The sequence below is a fragment of the Camellia sinensis genome, chromosome 2 (genome assembly GCF_055761805.1).
Source record: "Camellia sinensis isolate YWXY chromosome 2, ASM5576180v1, whole genome shotgun sequence".
NCBI classification, from domain to species: Eukaryota; Viridiplantae; Streptophyta; class Magnoliopsida; order Ericales; family Theaceae; genus Camellia; species Camellia sinensis.
The window spans coordinates 209,724,389-209,737,581 of NC_138962.1; the positions used below are offsets into that span (position 1 = coordinate 209,724,389).

General features: G+C 33.9%; 1 protein-coding gene across 1 annotated transcript; it reads left to right on the forward strand.

Annotated features, from left to right (window-relative positions):
* The first annotated feature begins 1,086 nt into the window (after positions 1 to 1,086).
* On the forward strand, positions 1,087 to 12,300 carry LOC114271628 (homeobox-leucine zipper protein ANTHOCYANINLESS 2). Its single transcript, XM_028213237.2, has 9 exons — positions 1,087 to 2,202; positions 2,359 to 2,576; positions 2,666 to 2,783; positions 2,870 to 3,526; positions 3,615 to 3,716; positions 4,360 to 4,575; positions 8,119 to 8,293; positions 8,694 to 9,061; positions 11,093 to 12,300. Exons 1-9 carry the CDS (start codon positions 2,020 to 2,022, stop codon positions 11,486 to 11,488), a joined length of 2,433 nt encoding a protein of 810 aa, XP_028069038.2. The 5' UTR covers positions 1,087 to 2,019; the 3' UTR covers positions 11,489 to 12,300.
* The last annotated feature ends 893 nt before the right edge of the window (positions 12,301 to 13,193 follow it).

Here is a 13,193-nt window from a genome sequence, read left to right on the forward strand (position 1 = left end):
TGTTTACAATTTTTTTACTTTTTAAATACATTTAAATAATGTACATCTAAAAAAGTAAAAAAATGTTTAAAATTTAAAAAATATTCATTAAAAACAAAAAAAATACAAAAATAAGAAAACGAAGGGTGTGTTTGGTTTGTATTTGTAGAGCAATTTTTGAGATAAAAAGTACGAAAACTTGTTTGATTTGCCTTTTTTCAAAAATAGTTTTGAAAAATTATTTTGAGGAGAGAGTTTTAAAAAAATTGATTGATTTGATGTGTATGAAAGATAGAGTGATTTTGAAAAGTAAGTATCCAAACAAAATTTTAAGATTTTTTTTGAAAAAGTTTATTTAATTTGATTACTTTTAAAAATTTATTTGTCGACAAATTTTTCTAAATTTTTTTTTTTAAAAAACAAACCAAAAAGGCCATAATTCTTAAAAGAATAATACTTGGGACCCCTTTTAGGGTCACCTCTCACCCCTTTGTCACGTGGTAGGTGGTGATTGGAGAAGCAGGAAAAAAAAAAAAAAAAAAAGAAAATGTAACCAATGAGAGAGAGAGAGGAGGTTAAAGGGATGGAAGAAAAAGAGGGGATGAATCATTATTGTTCTTAAAAAACTCAACTCAAAATATTCAAACCAAACACACTCATTAGTATGGTCAAAATAAGTCATAATGTAAATATAATTTCATAATTCAAAAAATAGAAAAAATAAAGTAGTATATCAGTTCTCGTGTTCTCCTGATCAGACTTCGAAACCCAGCAGCAGCACCACCTCTTTCCAACAGATTGAACAGCACCAAATTGTACGCCGCCGTCAAGACTCGCCGCAGCGCCGCCGCTCACGGCAGTGCTCCCTAACCGGTGAGACTCGTAAAATTGCTGTTTTAGAGAGAGAGAGAGCAGAGCATTGACTTAGATAGAGGGACTCTCTCTAAAACCCCCTTTCCAAATGTCAAAACCCTAGTCTTCTTCTCCTTCTTCTTCTTCGCATATTATATATATATATATGTGCCCTAATGTATCTCGTAATCTTCATGTATTTGCAGATCCCAACGTTCTCAGTCTTTTTCGAGAGAGAGAAACTGAGAGAGAGAGAGAGAAGGAGAGAGACAAAAAACCGAGAAAAATCCACGGATCTGAGCCAGTGTCGTTTCCCACTCACCTCTCTTTGTAACTCTGTTTTTTCTTACAGTTTCTTTCGAAAAGGGTTAAAAGGGTTTTTCCTTAAAATTTTCTCTCTCCTCCCTGAAAATTTTTAGTGAGAGAAAGTTAAAAGGACAGAGAGAGAGAGAGTCAACCGATCTTTTCTGTGCTTTTTGGTTGTATGTATATGTAAGGCTTCGAATAGTCCACATATTGCGTATTATCTTCACCCTTTTTCTCTCTCCTCTCTCTCTCTCTCTGTAGACCTTTTTGAGGCCTTTCTTTTTCTTCATCCTTTGAGCTCATGAAAACAAATGCTTTTAAAAGTCTAGTCAAGCATGCAGAGAAAGAGATAACTCAGAAGAACTAGGGTTTGTTTTCATAAGAGCATTTGAGTTTCGTTAGTCTTTTTACAGGGAGAAACAGAGAGAGAGAGAGAGAGAGAGAGAACGAAGTGCTAAGCAGCAATAAAAGGGTTTTTTTTTTCTTCTTTGCTTGCCTTCTTTCTCTTTCTTTCTCTCAGAAAATCACACCAGAGAGGAAGTTGGAGACATTTGGGTTGTGTTTACCCTTGTGTCTCCTCTACCTCTCTTCTCCCCAATTTTCTTTCTTTTTTTTTCTTTCCCCAAATTAATCTTTTGTTTTTCTGTGTATAGTACAACAAACACTGATTTTTGGTTGTTGTTTCTCTACAAATTTCCGAGTTGGGTAAAAAAGAAAATGATGCTAATCTGTGAATGCAATTGTCATGTACACTCGTTCAACAAGTGTTTGTAGATTTGTCTAGGAGAGAGTGAAGCAATCTAGAGAGAGAAACAGGGTGAGAGAAAGGGTGGGTGACTGAGTGAGTTGCCTTATTTACAGATAAAAAAAGGGGCCTATTTCATGAGTTTTGGGGGTTTTCTTGACAATCACAGTGGCGGTGGCGGTGGCGGTGCTAGAATCGTCGCCGACATACCTTACAGCAACAACCACAATATGCCCACTGGTGTAATCTCTCAGCAACGCCTCGTCTCTCCTTCTCTTGCCAAGTCCATGTTCAACTCTCCCGGACTCTCTCTAGCTCTCGTAAACTCTCTCTCTCTCTCTCTCTCTCTCTCTATCTATCTATATGTATATCTATATATACTCTACTAGATCGATCTTTGCTTGCTCTCTTGTTTACACTGATTTGGGTTTTTTTGGGTTTGATTGTTTCTAATTTATTTTTGTGATTTTTGGAAGCAAACGAGTATGGAGAGCCAAGGAGAAGCTACGAGGATTCAAGAGAATTACGAGACTAATGTTGGAAGAAGAAGCAGATCAGAAGCAGACCATGAGAGCAGATCTGGAAGCGACAACATGGATGGAGGCTCAGGGGACGATCTTGACGGTGCCGACAAGCCACCCAGAAAAAAACGATACCACCGACACACTCCGCAACAAATCCAAGAACTCGAAGCGTAAGAATCACTGAAAAAGAATCGATTCATTGTCGATTATTTGAATTGTAGTATCAATATTCAATATTTGTTTGTTTGTTTGATTTTAGTCTGTTCAAGGAGTGTCCTCATCCGGATGAGAAACAAAGGTCGGAGCTCAGCAAGAGGCTTTGCTTGGAAACCAGACAAGTCAAGTTTTGGTTTCAAAATCGCCGAACCCAAATGAAGGTAATGAATGAATTGGGAGATTTTGATGTGATTTTAAGCTGATTAATGGGCTTTTAATGAAAGAAATTTGATTTATACTGAACCAGACCCAGCTTGAGAGGCACGAGAACTCGATTCTCCGGCAAGAAAACGACAAGCTCCGGGCAGAAAACATGTCGATTCGGGAGGCAATGAGGAACCCAATTTGCACCAACTGTGGTGGTCCCGCAATCATCGGTGACATATCGTTGGAGGAGCAACACCTCCGTATTGAAAACGCAAGACTTAAAGATGAGTTGGATCGGGTTTGCGCGCTCGCCGGAAAATTCCTTGGCCGCCCCATTTCCACGTTGGCGGCCTCGATGCCACCCGGATTGCCGAACTCGAGCCTGGAACTCGGTGTAGGAAGCAATGGTTTTGGCGGGCTGGGCACGGTGGCCACAACTCTGCCATTGGGTCCTGATTTCGGGATTTCTAGTGGTTTACCGGTGGTGGCTCCGCCTAGAGCCCCCGCCGAGAGATCTATATTTTTGGAACTTGCATTGGCTGCAATGGAGGAACTTGTTAAGATGGCTCAGACTGATGAGCCACTTTGGTTCAGGAGCTTTGAAGGAGGGAGAGAGATCATGAACCATGAAGAGTACTTGAGGACATTCACTCCTTGCATTGGTTTGAAACCCAATGGTTTTGTCACTGAGGCTTCAAGAGAGACTGGTATGGTCATCATCAACAGTTTGGCGCTTGTGGAGACATTAATGGACTCAGTGAGCTCTAATCAAACACTTTTTTTTTTTTTTTTCGCTTTTGACATTGTTGATTATTCATCTGGTTTTTGTTTTCATGATTTTTTAGAATCGATGGGCAGAAATGTTCCCTTGTATGATTGCTAGAACTACTACTACTGATGTGATATCCGGTGGTATGGGAGGAACTAGAAATGGTGCACTTCAACTGGTAAGTAACCTCGCTGATTCTTCCTTAATTCATACAAGTACTCTCATGGCACGGGATCTCTATTTTCAAATTCTTCTGTTTCAATTCAATCCGTGTTATAAAATTGTTTTGAGTTTTTTGTTTTTCGAGATTTTCACATCATTCTATGGTCTATTTGGTGTAATTTTTTGTAAGATGAAAATTGATAATTAATACAATCCTCCCTTAGTTTTTCAATAATTAAAACCTGTCTCATACTTTATAAGAAGAAATTGTACTAAATAAAAAATAAGAAGATATAAACAATTTCAATAATCTGCACCAATCTGTATACAACTGTAAAAGTACATTAGAACATAGAGACCAATTTGTAGAGAGGGGATCTTGAGCCTAGTTCCATACCTCTCCAACCCTTTTCTCGAGTAAAAAAAACCTTCAATACAACCGTGATATCACCATCTAATAATAAAATACCAAATGAGATCGCTGAACCCAACAAATAGTTACATCTCCATGATGAGAACCACCCATTGCATTTAATATTTTTATTATTAGTTATTAGGGTTACTGGTACGTGATATATAGTATATCACAGTTGCATTGAAATTTTTTAAGTTATTTGAATAATTTAAAATTATTGTAATAATTATTTATTGATTGGTAGATGCATGCGGAGCTGCAAGTACTCTCACCACTGGTACCTGTTCGGGAGGTGAATTTCCTGAGGTTCTGCAAGCAGCATGCGGAGGGAGTGTGGGCAGTGGTGGATTTGTCCATTGATCATATCCGGGAAACTTCGGGTGCACCACCGACATTTGTGAGCTGCAGGAGGCTTCCTTCTGGCTGTGTGGTGCAAGATATGCCTAATGGCTACTCCAAGGTGAACAACTGCCCCCTACTATTTACTACCTATTTATGTCTCATTTGCAATAGCTCCAAAATTCTCTCCCACCCCCCCAATTCATTTATGGAGTTTTTTTTTTTTTTTTTTTCATACTTGGCCTCTTGTGTTTAATGAGTTTGTTGGAGTAACAACTGCTTCGAAACTTTGTTGACAACATTTAATTTGCAAAAAAAGTGGCCGAATCAAAATTTTAGAAATTATTCAGTGCTCTTGTGGCAAATCTATGTGGTGGTATAATTTGATAGTTACTGGTTTTAGGTGCTTTAGAAGACAATATGAGAGGTATCGATTGATAAATGGTTTGGAGCAATTCCTCTAGGAGTAGGGATGGCCAGGGCGGGTTTGTAGTTCCCGCCTTATATCATATTGGGGATAAGAGGACAATAATTTTGGAGATAGAGATTCTAATCGAGCTAATTGTAATTCTAATTAGTGGTCAATATATTAGGACTTTGTATATTGTATTATGTACATGAATATGTATTTTGTTAGTATTTTTTAAAACAATAGACCTAATGCATGATACCTCCAATATAATTTTTCTTGTTTTTGGTTTGTTCAGTCACTAAATCACTACACCCTCCTTAGTCATGGATTTGGTTCCAATGGAATATGTTAAAGATTTTCTTGGTAAACTTGATAGACATTATTTTATTGAACTAGATGCTTCTTCTAATGGCAAATTATATTATTAAAAACCCACAACTTTCAACAACTGGTTTTGCTTAAAATTTATATTAATATTTTTTTTTTATATTAGAACCGTACACCACTGAATCGAGGTTAACCACAATATAATAATCCATAGAAGTCTCTATTACTCCAATTTCTGAACCTTGGGGACACATTAATTTCATATCATTTAGAATGGAAAAATATATTGTAATCTTTGACATTGGTTGAATAAACTATATTTTTGATGTTTCTATTCCAATCTTTGATGCCTATCTCGATCGGCTCCCCCCATGGCTATATTTAATCCACATATTTGTGCATTACCTGGATCCAGCACCATGATGTGTTTGTTTTCCCGTAATGTACCTATTTGGTGCTGCTGTTTTATTTATTTTTTTCAAAATTTTGTATCAAAATATTTAGTGTAATTTTTATTTATAATTTATGAATTAAAAATAACTCAAGTAAACTAAAAAGACTAATTATCTAAAAGTCGGCACCCTATGCAGATGTTGTTTAGTCTGATTGTTTGGTACAACTTCTAATTATAGGTTGAGGCAAAACTAACTTGAATAATTTGAAAAAAATTATTATCTGAGGGTTGAGGAAGTAGTGCTTTGATTATTAATTTCAATTTGATTAAAGTTGTAGCAATATGCCCTTTATAGGGGCTAGGGGTTTTATTTATTTATTTTGGGAGTGTGTGCCAATATTTGGTGCAACTTTGATTATAGTTTATAAGATAAAACTAAAAAACATGATTATTGAGAAGTTGATTGAGGGATTTTTTTTTTATTTTTTATCTATTATGTACGTTTCAGCTCTGTATTGTGAGGTCAAAACTTAATCTCAACCACTAATTTCAAATTCTAGGTATTTTTTGGGTTTGTAGTGTTTTTGTTTTATGTTTTGCTCTTTCAAAAATGCTAGAGGCCCCAAAAATTCTACCAAAAGTTTTACCAAATGTCTCACATGGGTGTGGGACCCACATGGGACCCACATTGTGTGGGTCTCACATCCATGTGAGACATTTGGTAAAACTTTTGGTAGAATATTTGGGGTCTCTAGCATTACTCTTTGCTCTTTTGGTTATTAACTTTGATTTTGCAAAAACTTATACCAAATAGATTTAAAGTAATGTTATGAAACTGGTAAATATTATTTGAAAACTGGATAGAAAATAAAGTATGCAACCTCAAATTTAAAGCTATATCATATTTACTTGTTTTGGAATTATATATATATATATATATATATATATATATATATATATGTATATTTCTGATTCTCTTCATTTATTTGTTTATGTTTTTATATTTTTGTACTGAACGAGGAACTTGTTGGTCAAACCCCAAGAGAGTAGAGCTATTTTGTTGTCATGTGAGACTCATCAAAAGCTAATCCAGTCCAGTACACATCTCTCAATGTGACCTCACCTCTTCTCCATTACAGTCCACCTCGTTCCTTCAAATCTTGCACTTCTTCTTCATCTTCCAATATTTTTATTTCCCTTTTTTTTTTTTCTTTTTTTTTTTTTAACAACACACTTTCAAAGGGTTTCTATGTCATTTCCATGTCTCTCCTCATTTCACATTTAGAGTCTCGAGGCATGTCATTTGTCTGCTTACTACTACTTTACTACTGCTATCATACATGAACATGACTTTTCATATACTTTTCTATACTTTAAGTACTGTTGATTAAAAGTTTTGACTCCCTTTGTTTGTTTGTTTTTGTTTTTGTTTTTGTTTTTGTTTTTTTGGAGTAGTTAAGTCTGCAATGTTTTATTGCGTTCATGGAAATGGTGGTGTTTCACGTTATGATAAGATTGGGTTGTGCATGTATCATGAGATGGCAATACCCACCGACCAATGAGACCCAATAGAATGCTATATAAATAATGTGGGTGTTTGGAAAGTGGGTTATTATGTAGGTTTTTTTGATTGTAGGATATTATTGAAGAAAAAACTTTTTGTGTTTGGGAAGATAGTTAGGTTTTTTTGTGGTTGGATGTGATATTTGTGAGAGAAAAAAGTGAAATTATTATGGGGTTGGATGTGATATTTTGTTTGGATTTGTTTTTTTTTTTTTATTTTGCCAAAACTTTGTCTTTTAGTGTAAAAAATAAAAAATAAAAAAACCCAAATTTTTTTTCCCCCAAACACCACCAATATATTGGGGCAACTTTACGGCTTAAATGACAGGCTTATACCTTATTTAATTTGGGAGTGTGAGCTAAATTACTTGGTGTAATTTCTGCTTACTTATGAAGCAAAAATAAGTTTTCAAAATTGATTATTTGAAAGTTAGGAAAGAGTGTTTTTAGCTTTTACTTTATGATTATCAGCTTTTAACTTATAACTAAAGTAATTCTAAACTACAAATGCATCATTATTGTAAAAAATTATGTATAAAAATGGTGAGCATGCTATTTTTCTATTTTATATTACACTAAAATTACATATAAAATGTACATAAAAAAGAAGAAAAAAAATGGAGAGAATGATTCATAGTAAAATCTAACATGGTATGGGAGTCACACTTAAAATGAACATATCCCGAAATATGACATGGGTAAAACACTTGTAAGGATAAGTAACTATTTTTTATTACATATATAATACTTAATTTAAAAATAATAATTTTTGAAGTTTAAAGCAAAATAATAAGAATAAATTTGTTTTTATTTTTATTTTTTTGTTATTATTAGATTTTAAGTTGTTTTATTTAAGCTTGTGATCTGTTTCATATTTGTCAACAACATATACATGTTTTCAAAGTATTTGAAAAAAGAAATATATATATATATATTTCAACTAGTTGAACAATTGTGTGGTGATGCAGGTAACATGGATAGAGCATGCAGAATATGATGAGAGGGTGATTCACCATCTGTACCGGCCGTTGATCAGCGGTGGCATGGGCTTTGGTGCTCAACGTTGGGTTGCCACCCTTCAACGCCAGTGCGAATGCCTAGCCATCCTCATGTCTTCCTCCGTACCGTCCAGAGATCATACTGGTAATCTAACTCCATCCCTCAAATTGTTCAACCCCAAAATAATTTGTGCATAGACATGGTTTTAAATTACAGTATTAGTATCGGCAATACAATTAAATATTAGTTCGTATCATCAGTTGATATGTTGGTAAATAATGGTATGGGAGGTCCAAAATGCTGATACAATTTTCTTAAGTGAAAAGAGTCATCTAATATGAGAGAGTTGTGTTCGATTCTGTAAACGAACTGTAGACATGTAAAACAGTTATAAGAGAGTTGTGTTCGATTATGTAAACAAACTATCAACACACGTAAAACAGTTGTCCCATTAGAAGCTTGTGTTGCAATGAAATGTATATTTTGTATTTTATTTTATGTTTGATTTCTATTTTCATAAGCATTTTTATTTTTAACATGGCAGCGATAACTGCAAGCGGGCGTCGGAGCATGCTGAAGCTGGCACAGCGTATGACAGACAACTTTTGCGCTGGCGTCTGTGCTTCGACAGTCCACAAATGGAACAAACTTTCTGCCAGCAACGTGGATGAGGATGTCCGGGTCATGACCCGGAAGAGCGTTGACGATCCCGGGGAGCCGCCGGGAATCGTCCTGAGTGCGGCAACATCTGTTTGGCTGCCGGTTTCTCCGCAAAGACTGTTCGATTTTCTGAGGGATGAGAGGCTGAGAAGTGAGTGGGACATTTTGTCGAATGGTGGTCCTATGCAAGAAATGGCTCACATCGCTAAAGGTCAAGATCACGGCAATTGTGTCTCCCTCCTCCGTGCCAGCGTAATCTCTCTCTCTCTCTCTCTCTCTCTCTCTCCTATTTGTGTTTTGTTGAGTAGCTTTAAAGTGGAGTTCATTTGTTAAAAAAAAAAAAATTGTTGAAAAATATTGGCTTATTTGATAAATTTATTTTTCGTCAAAAAAAATATTTTAACCACTTTTAAAAATCATTAGAGAAGTTAACAAATTAGGAATCTGTCTAAATTAATTTCTGCACTCATTATGGATTTTGTAAACCGACATGGGTGTAGATAGAAAAATATGAATAATTTGGGAGTTTGAACACCTAATAAGTCCCTTTTTGAAAAATGTGTTATAATTCACTTTTCAGACTGCTTATAAACAGCTTTTAATCCAAAAGTTGATTACAACCATCTTTTCAAAATAATTCTAAATACCCTATCAACTCTTTTTTTTATTATTAAATAAATATTTAAATTTAAACTCAAATTTAAGGGCATGTATAAAGGTCACTTTGGGTTTTATGATGGCCATTATTGGCCTTGTTTGGAAAGAGGTTTGGGTTAAATCAACTCACTAAAAAATAAAATAGGTTATTTAATTTATAATTAATTTTTTGTTTTTTATAATTATCAAATTAATTATAAAAAAAATCAATTAATTTTTCAATAAATAGTTAAAAAAATCCAATCTAGAAGGTCCGTGTGTGGATCCACTGGTAGAGTGATTGTTCATCAGATAAAAGAGAAGAAGGGCATGGTGGTGGTGGTGGGGACAGTAAAAAAAAAAAAAGGACAAGATTGTAATTTGGAAGTATCGATAAGGACAATACTTTCACTCGAACTTTAACTTTATCTTATTCTCTGAAAGTCAAAACACGCAGGACACTGGTCGCTTGTATGGGGTCAGCCCGGGTGACGTCACTATCTCACTGAAAGGGGTTGACTCAGCTGACCCGTACGATTAAACTTTTACAATACAGTAAATAATTAGGACTCAGAAGAAAAATTAGAGAATTACAAACTTGTTGGATCTAAATCAAATCCCATAGTTTGGTTAAATTTTCTTAATGTACGGCTGGATTTTGATTATTAAAATAGATGAGTCCTATTTTATGGTACAATATATGATTTTATTGTTACGTATTTAATTTAAAATCTATATATAATTTATTACTTATTATTCACAATCAATTATCTTATTAATATAGTAAAATATATATACATAAGGTTTGAAATATTTTACTGTTTGTTCTTGTTTAGTGCTATAATTAGTTGTTAACATTTACTTAACAATTTTTAGAATTGTGAACAATATTTCATGGTCATATTATAAATGATTGACAATATTTTTAAAAATTGTGATTCTAAGATGAATCATATCTTGATTTACTAGTTCAATATGGTATGATTTTAAAATTTTTATGGTTTGGTTTGAAACTATGTGAGTGTTTGGAAAGTTATTTATTTTAATAGGTTATTTTAATTTTTGACTATTTTAGTAGGTTAAAGTAGTTGTGTTTGAAAAGAAAGTTGAATTTTTTTGTATTTAAATGTGATATTTGTAAAAGAAAATAAAAAATGATTATAAATTTGATGTAACATTTTGTCTTATTAATTATTTTAGTTTATTTTATCTTTTATATGTAATAGTTTGATCTTAGTTTAGGTACTATGATGCTTAAGTGTATTTATTTATGTGACATTATCTATTTACTTTTTTACACATTTTTTTTAATAAAAAATAAAAAATTATATTTATTTAGATATTTTAAACAATAGCTTAGCCTCCGTTTGGAAAGTAGATTGTTTTTTAGTTTTTTGATTTTTTTAGTTATTTTAGTCTGGGTTAAAAAGTTTAGTTTGGGAAGATCTTTTTGTCTTTTTGGTTAAAAGAGTGTAATGATTTGGGTTAAATGTGATGTTTTATTTATTGTGATTAAAATATTTTATTTTGTTTTTTATAACTAAAATAGTCTCAAACTTCCTTGCCAAACTGAGCGTTATTCTTATGGAGCCGATTCCTCACCCTTGTAAATAAGTGGGGACACTGAGGGTATTTTTGTCTTTTCAGGCGATGAACGCAAACCAGAGCAGCATGTTGATACTACAGGAGACTTGCATAGACGCGGCGGGTTCACTTGTGGTGTACGCGCCCGTTGACATTCCGGCAATGCACGTGGTGATGAACGGTGGAGATTCTGCCTACGTGGCGCTGTTGCCATCAGGATTCGCGATCGTACCTGATGGGCCTGAGTCACGTGGGCCTGTCGGAAATGGGCCTGCTAATGGGGCTTCTGGTGGTGTACCGGCCCAGAGGGTGAGTGGGTCCCTCCTCACTGTGGCCTTTCAAATCCTGGTGAATAGTTTGCCTACGGCCAAGCTTACGGTGGAATCTGTGGAGACCGTCAACAATCTCATATCATGCACCGTTCAGAAGATCAAGGCCGCTCTTCACTGCGAAAGCTGATCATTCTCACGGTCACGTGACCTTCACGTGCCAAAATGACAAAACACAATTTTTAAAATTTTAGCTATATGATATGTTACGTATTTAAAAAAAAATAATAATTAAAAGTATTCAGAATTAAATCAGAAAAAAATATATTTAAATAGGAATAACTTAAAATAATTATATTTTGAGTTGTTTTTATTTAAATATATATATTTTTGATTTAAATTTATGGTGTAGATTTATAATTGTTGTGGCATACCACAATCAAAATAAATCTAAGCTATAAATTTTGAATTTTGAATATTTTAATTTTAATTTTTTTTTAGGTACGTAGCGCTGTTGTTTAGGTGTAGAGAACAAGACATATATGTGTGTATGTACGCGTTAAAGAGTGTTGGTGTGGGAGTGGAAATTATGGTGTGCTCTCAGCTGAAGTGTGGGGTGTGAGTCAAGAACGAACCGCAGTGTGGAAATATCCTTGCAGGGTGATAAGAGCAAAAATGGGGAACTGAGTTGACTCGGAAGGGAATGGGTGTCTCTGAGTTCCTAACACAATGCAAGGGTGGTGGTTCGGGTATTGACTCAGGTTGACCCGGGAGCTGGGCTCGAAGCACTACTTGAGAAGGAAAATGCGTAAAAGAAGTTTGAGTCGAGATGAGTCGAGTCTCTCAATGTCATGACTTGTGACTCATTAAAAAGAAGAAGTGAAAATAGTTGGTGTTTCATTTTGTTATTAATTTGACTACATATTTGAAATTTGTTTTTATGTTTTTGTTTTCGAAGTTTATGTATTGCATTATTTTTATTATAAATATTTTGTTGTGTTAGCTTCTGTTTATTTGATTTGGAAAATTTTCTCCCACTTTCTTGGATATTGTAAATTAAAAATGAATAATTATCTAAATTGACCAGTTGAATAGAAAATTCTGGTATGCATGCTATGCAAGTGAGCTTGCTAAAATATGGTATACTGTCTTGTTTTTAACTAGCAAATTGACTGAGAAGGTGTTTGGTGTAATTTATTTGGGGAAAAAATGGTTTCTAAAAATTGAATAAGAGTTTTTTTATTTCTATTTTTGAATTATCGATATTTTTTTTTTTGAGAACAAAATTATCAATATTTAAATTCAAAAATGTTTCGGGTCCCTTTTTGCCCCTACCCCCTTTGACCTCCTCTCTCTCTCTTTGGTTACAAATTTTTTTTTTTTTTTCTTACTCCTCCAATCATCATCCGTCACGTGTGTGTAGGGATGATAATTGGAAAGGGTTTCTATCATGGCTCATTTAATTTATAATAAGTTATACTAAACTGGTGAGTAGTTCTTATTAGCTAGCTTTTGGTTCAATTTATAGGATACTAGCGAGTGGCACACACAATGTGTGTAATTCAAATAACTAATAATAAAAATAAATAATAAAGAATTTAATATCATAATATATATATTGCTTAAGTGATAAGTATATTTTTAATGAAATTTAAGATCTTGAGTTCAAAATTTGTTTACGTTGTGTATAATAAATTTTTTATTTTAGCATATATAAAGGTGACACATAGCATGAGGAAAAGCAGGTTTCACTAAACCAGTTTAGGCTTTCACTTAATAATATTATAGAAAGATAGCTATAATTTTTTTTTAATATATAATTTATTTTAGAATTTTATGTTAGTGTTTGGTGTAGTTTTTTTTCTTTTCTTTATTTCTTTTGTACAGTTTATAAG

What these genes read in the sequence shown, in the direction of transcription:
- LOC114271628 (XM_028213237.2), top strand. Translation starts at nt 2,020, where the DNA reads ATGAGTTTTGGGGGTTTTCTTGACAATCACAGTGGCGGTGGCGGTGGC. An exon ending in CAAATCCAAGAACTCGAAGC is followed by an intron (nt 2,577 to 2,665) that starts GTAAGAATCACT and finishes GTTTGATTTTAG; the next exon opens with TCTGTTCAAGGAGTGTCCTC. An exon ending in TGGAGACATTAATGGACTCA is followed by an intron (nt 3,527 to 3,614) that starts GTGAGCTCTAAT and finishes ATGATTTTTTAG; the next exon opens with AATCGATGGGCAGAAATGTT.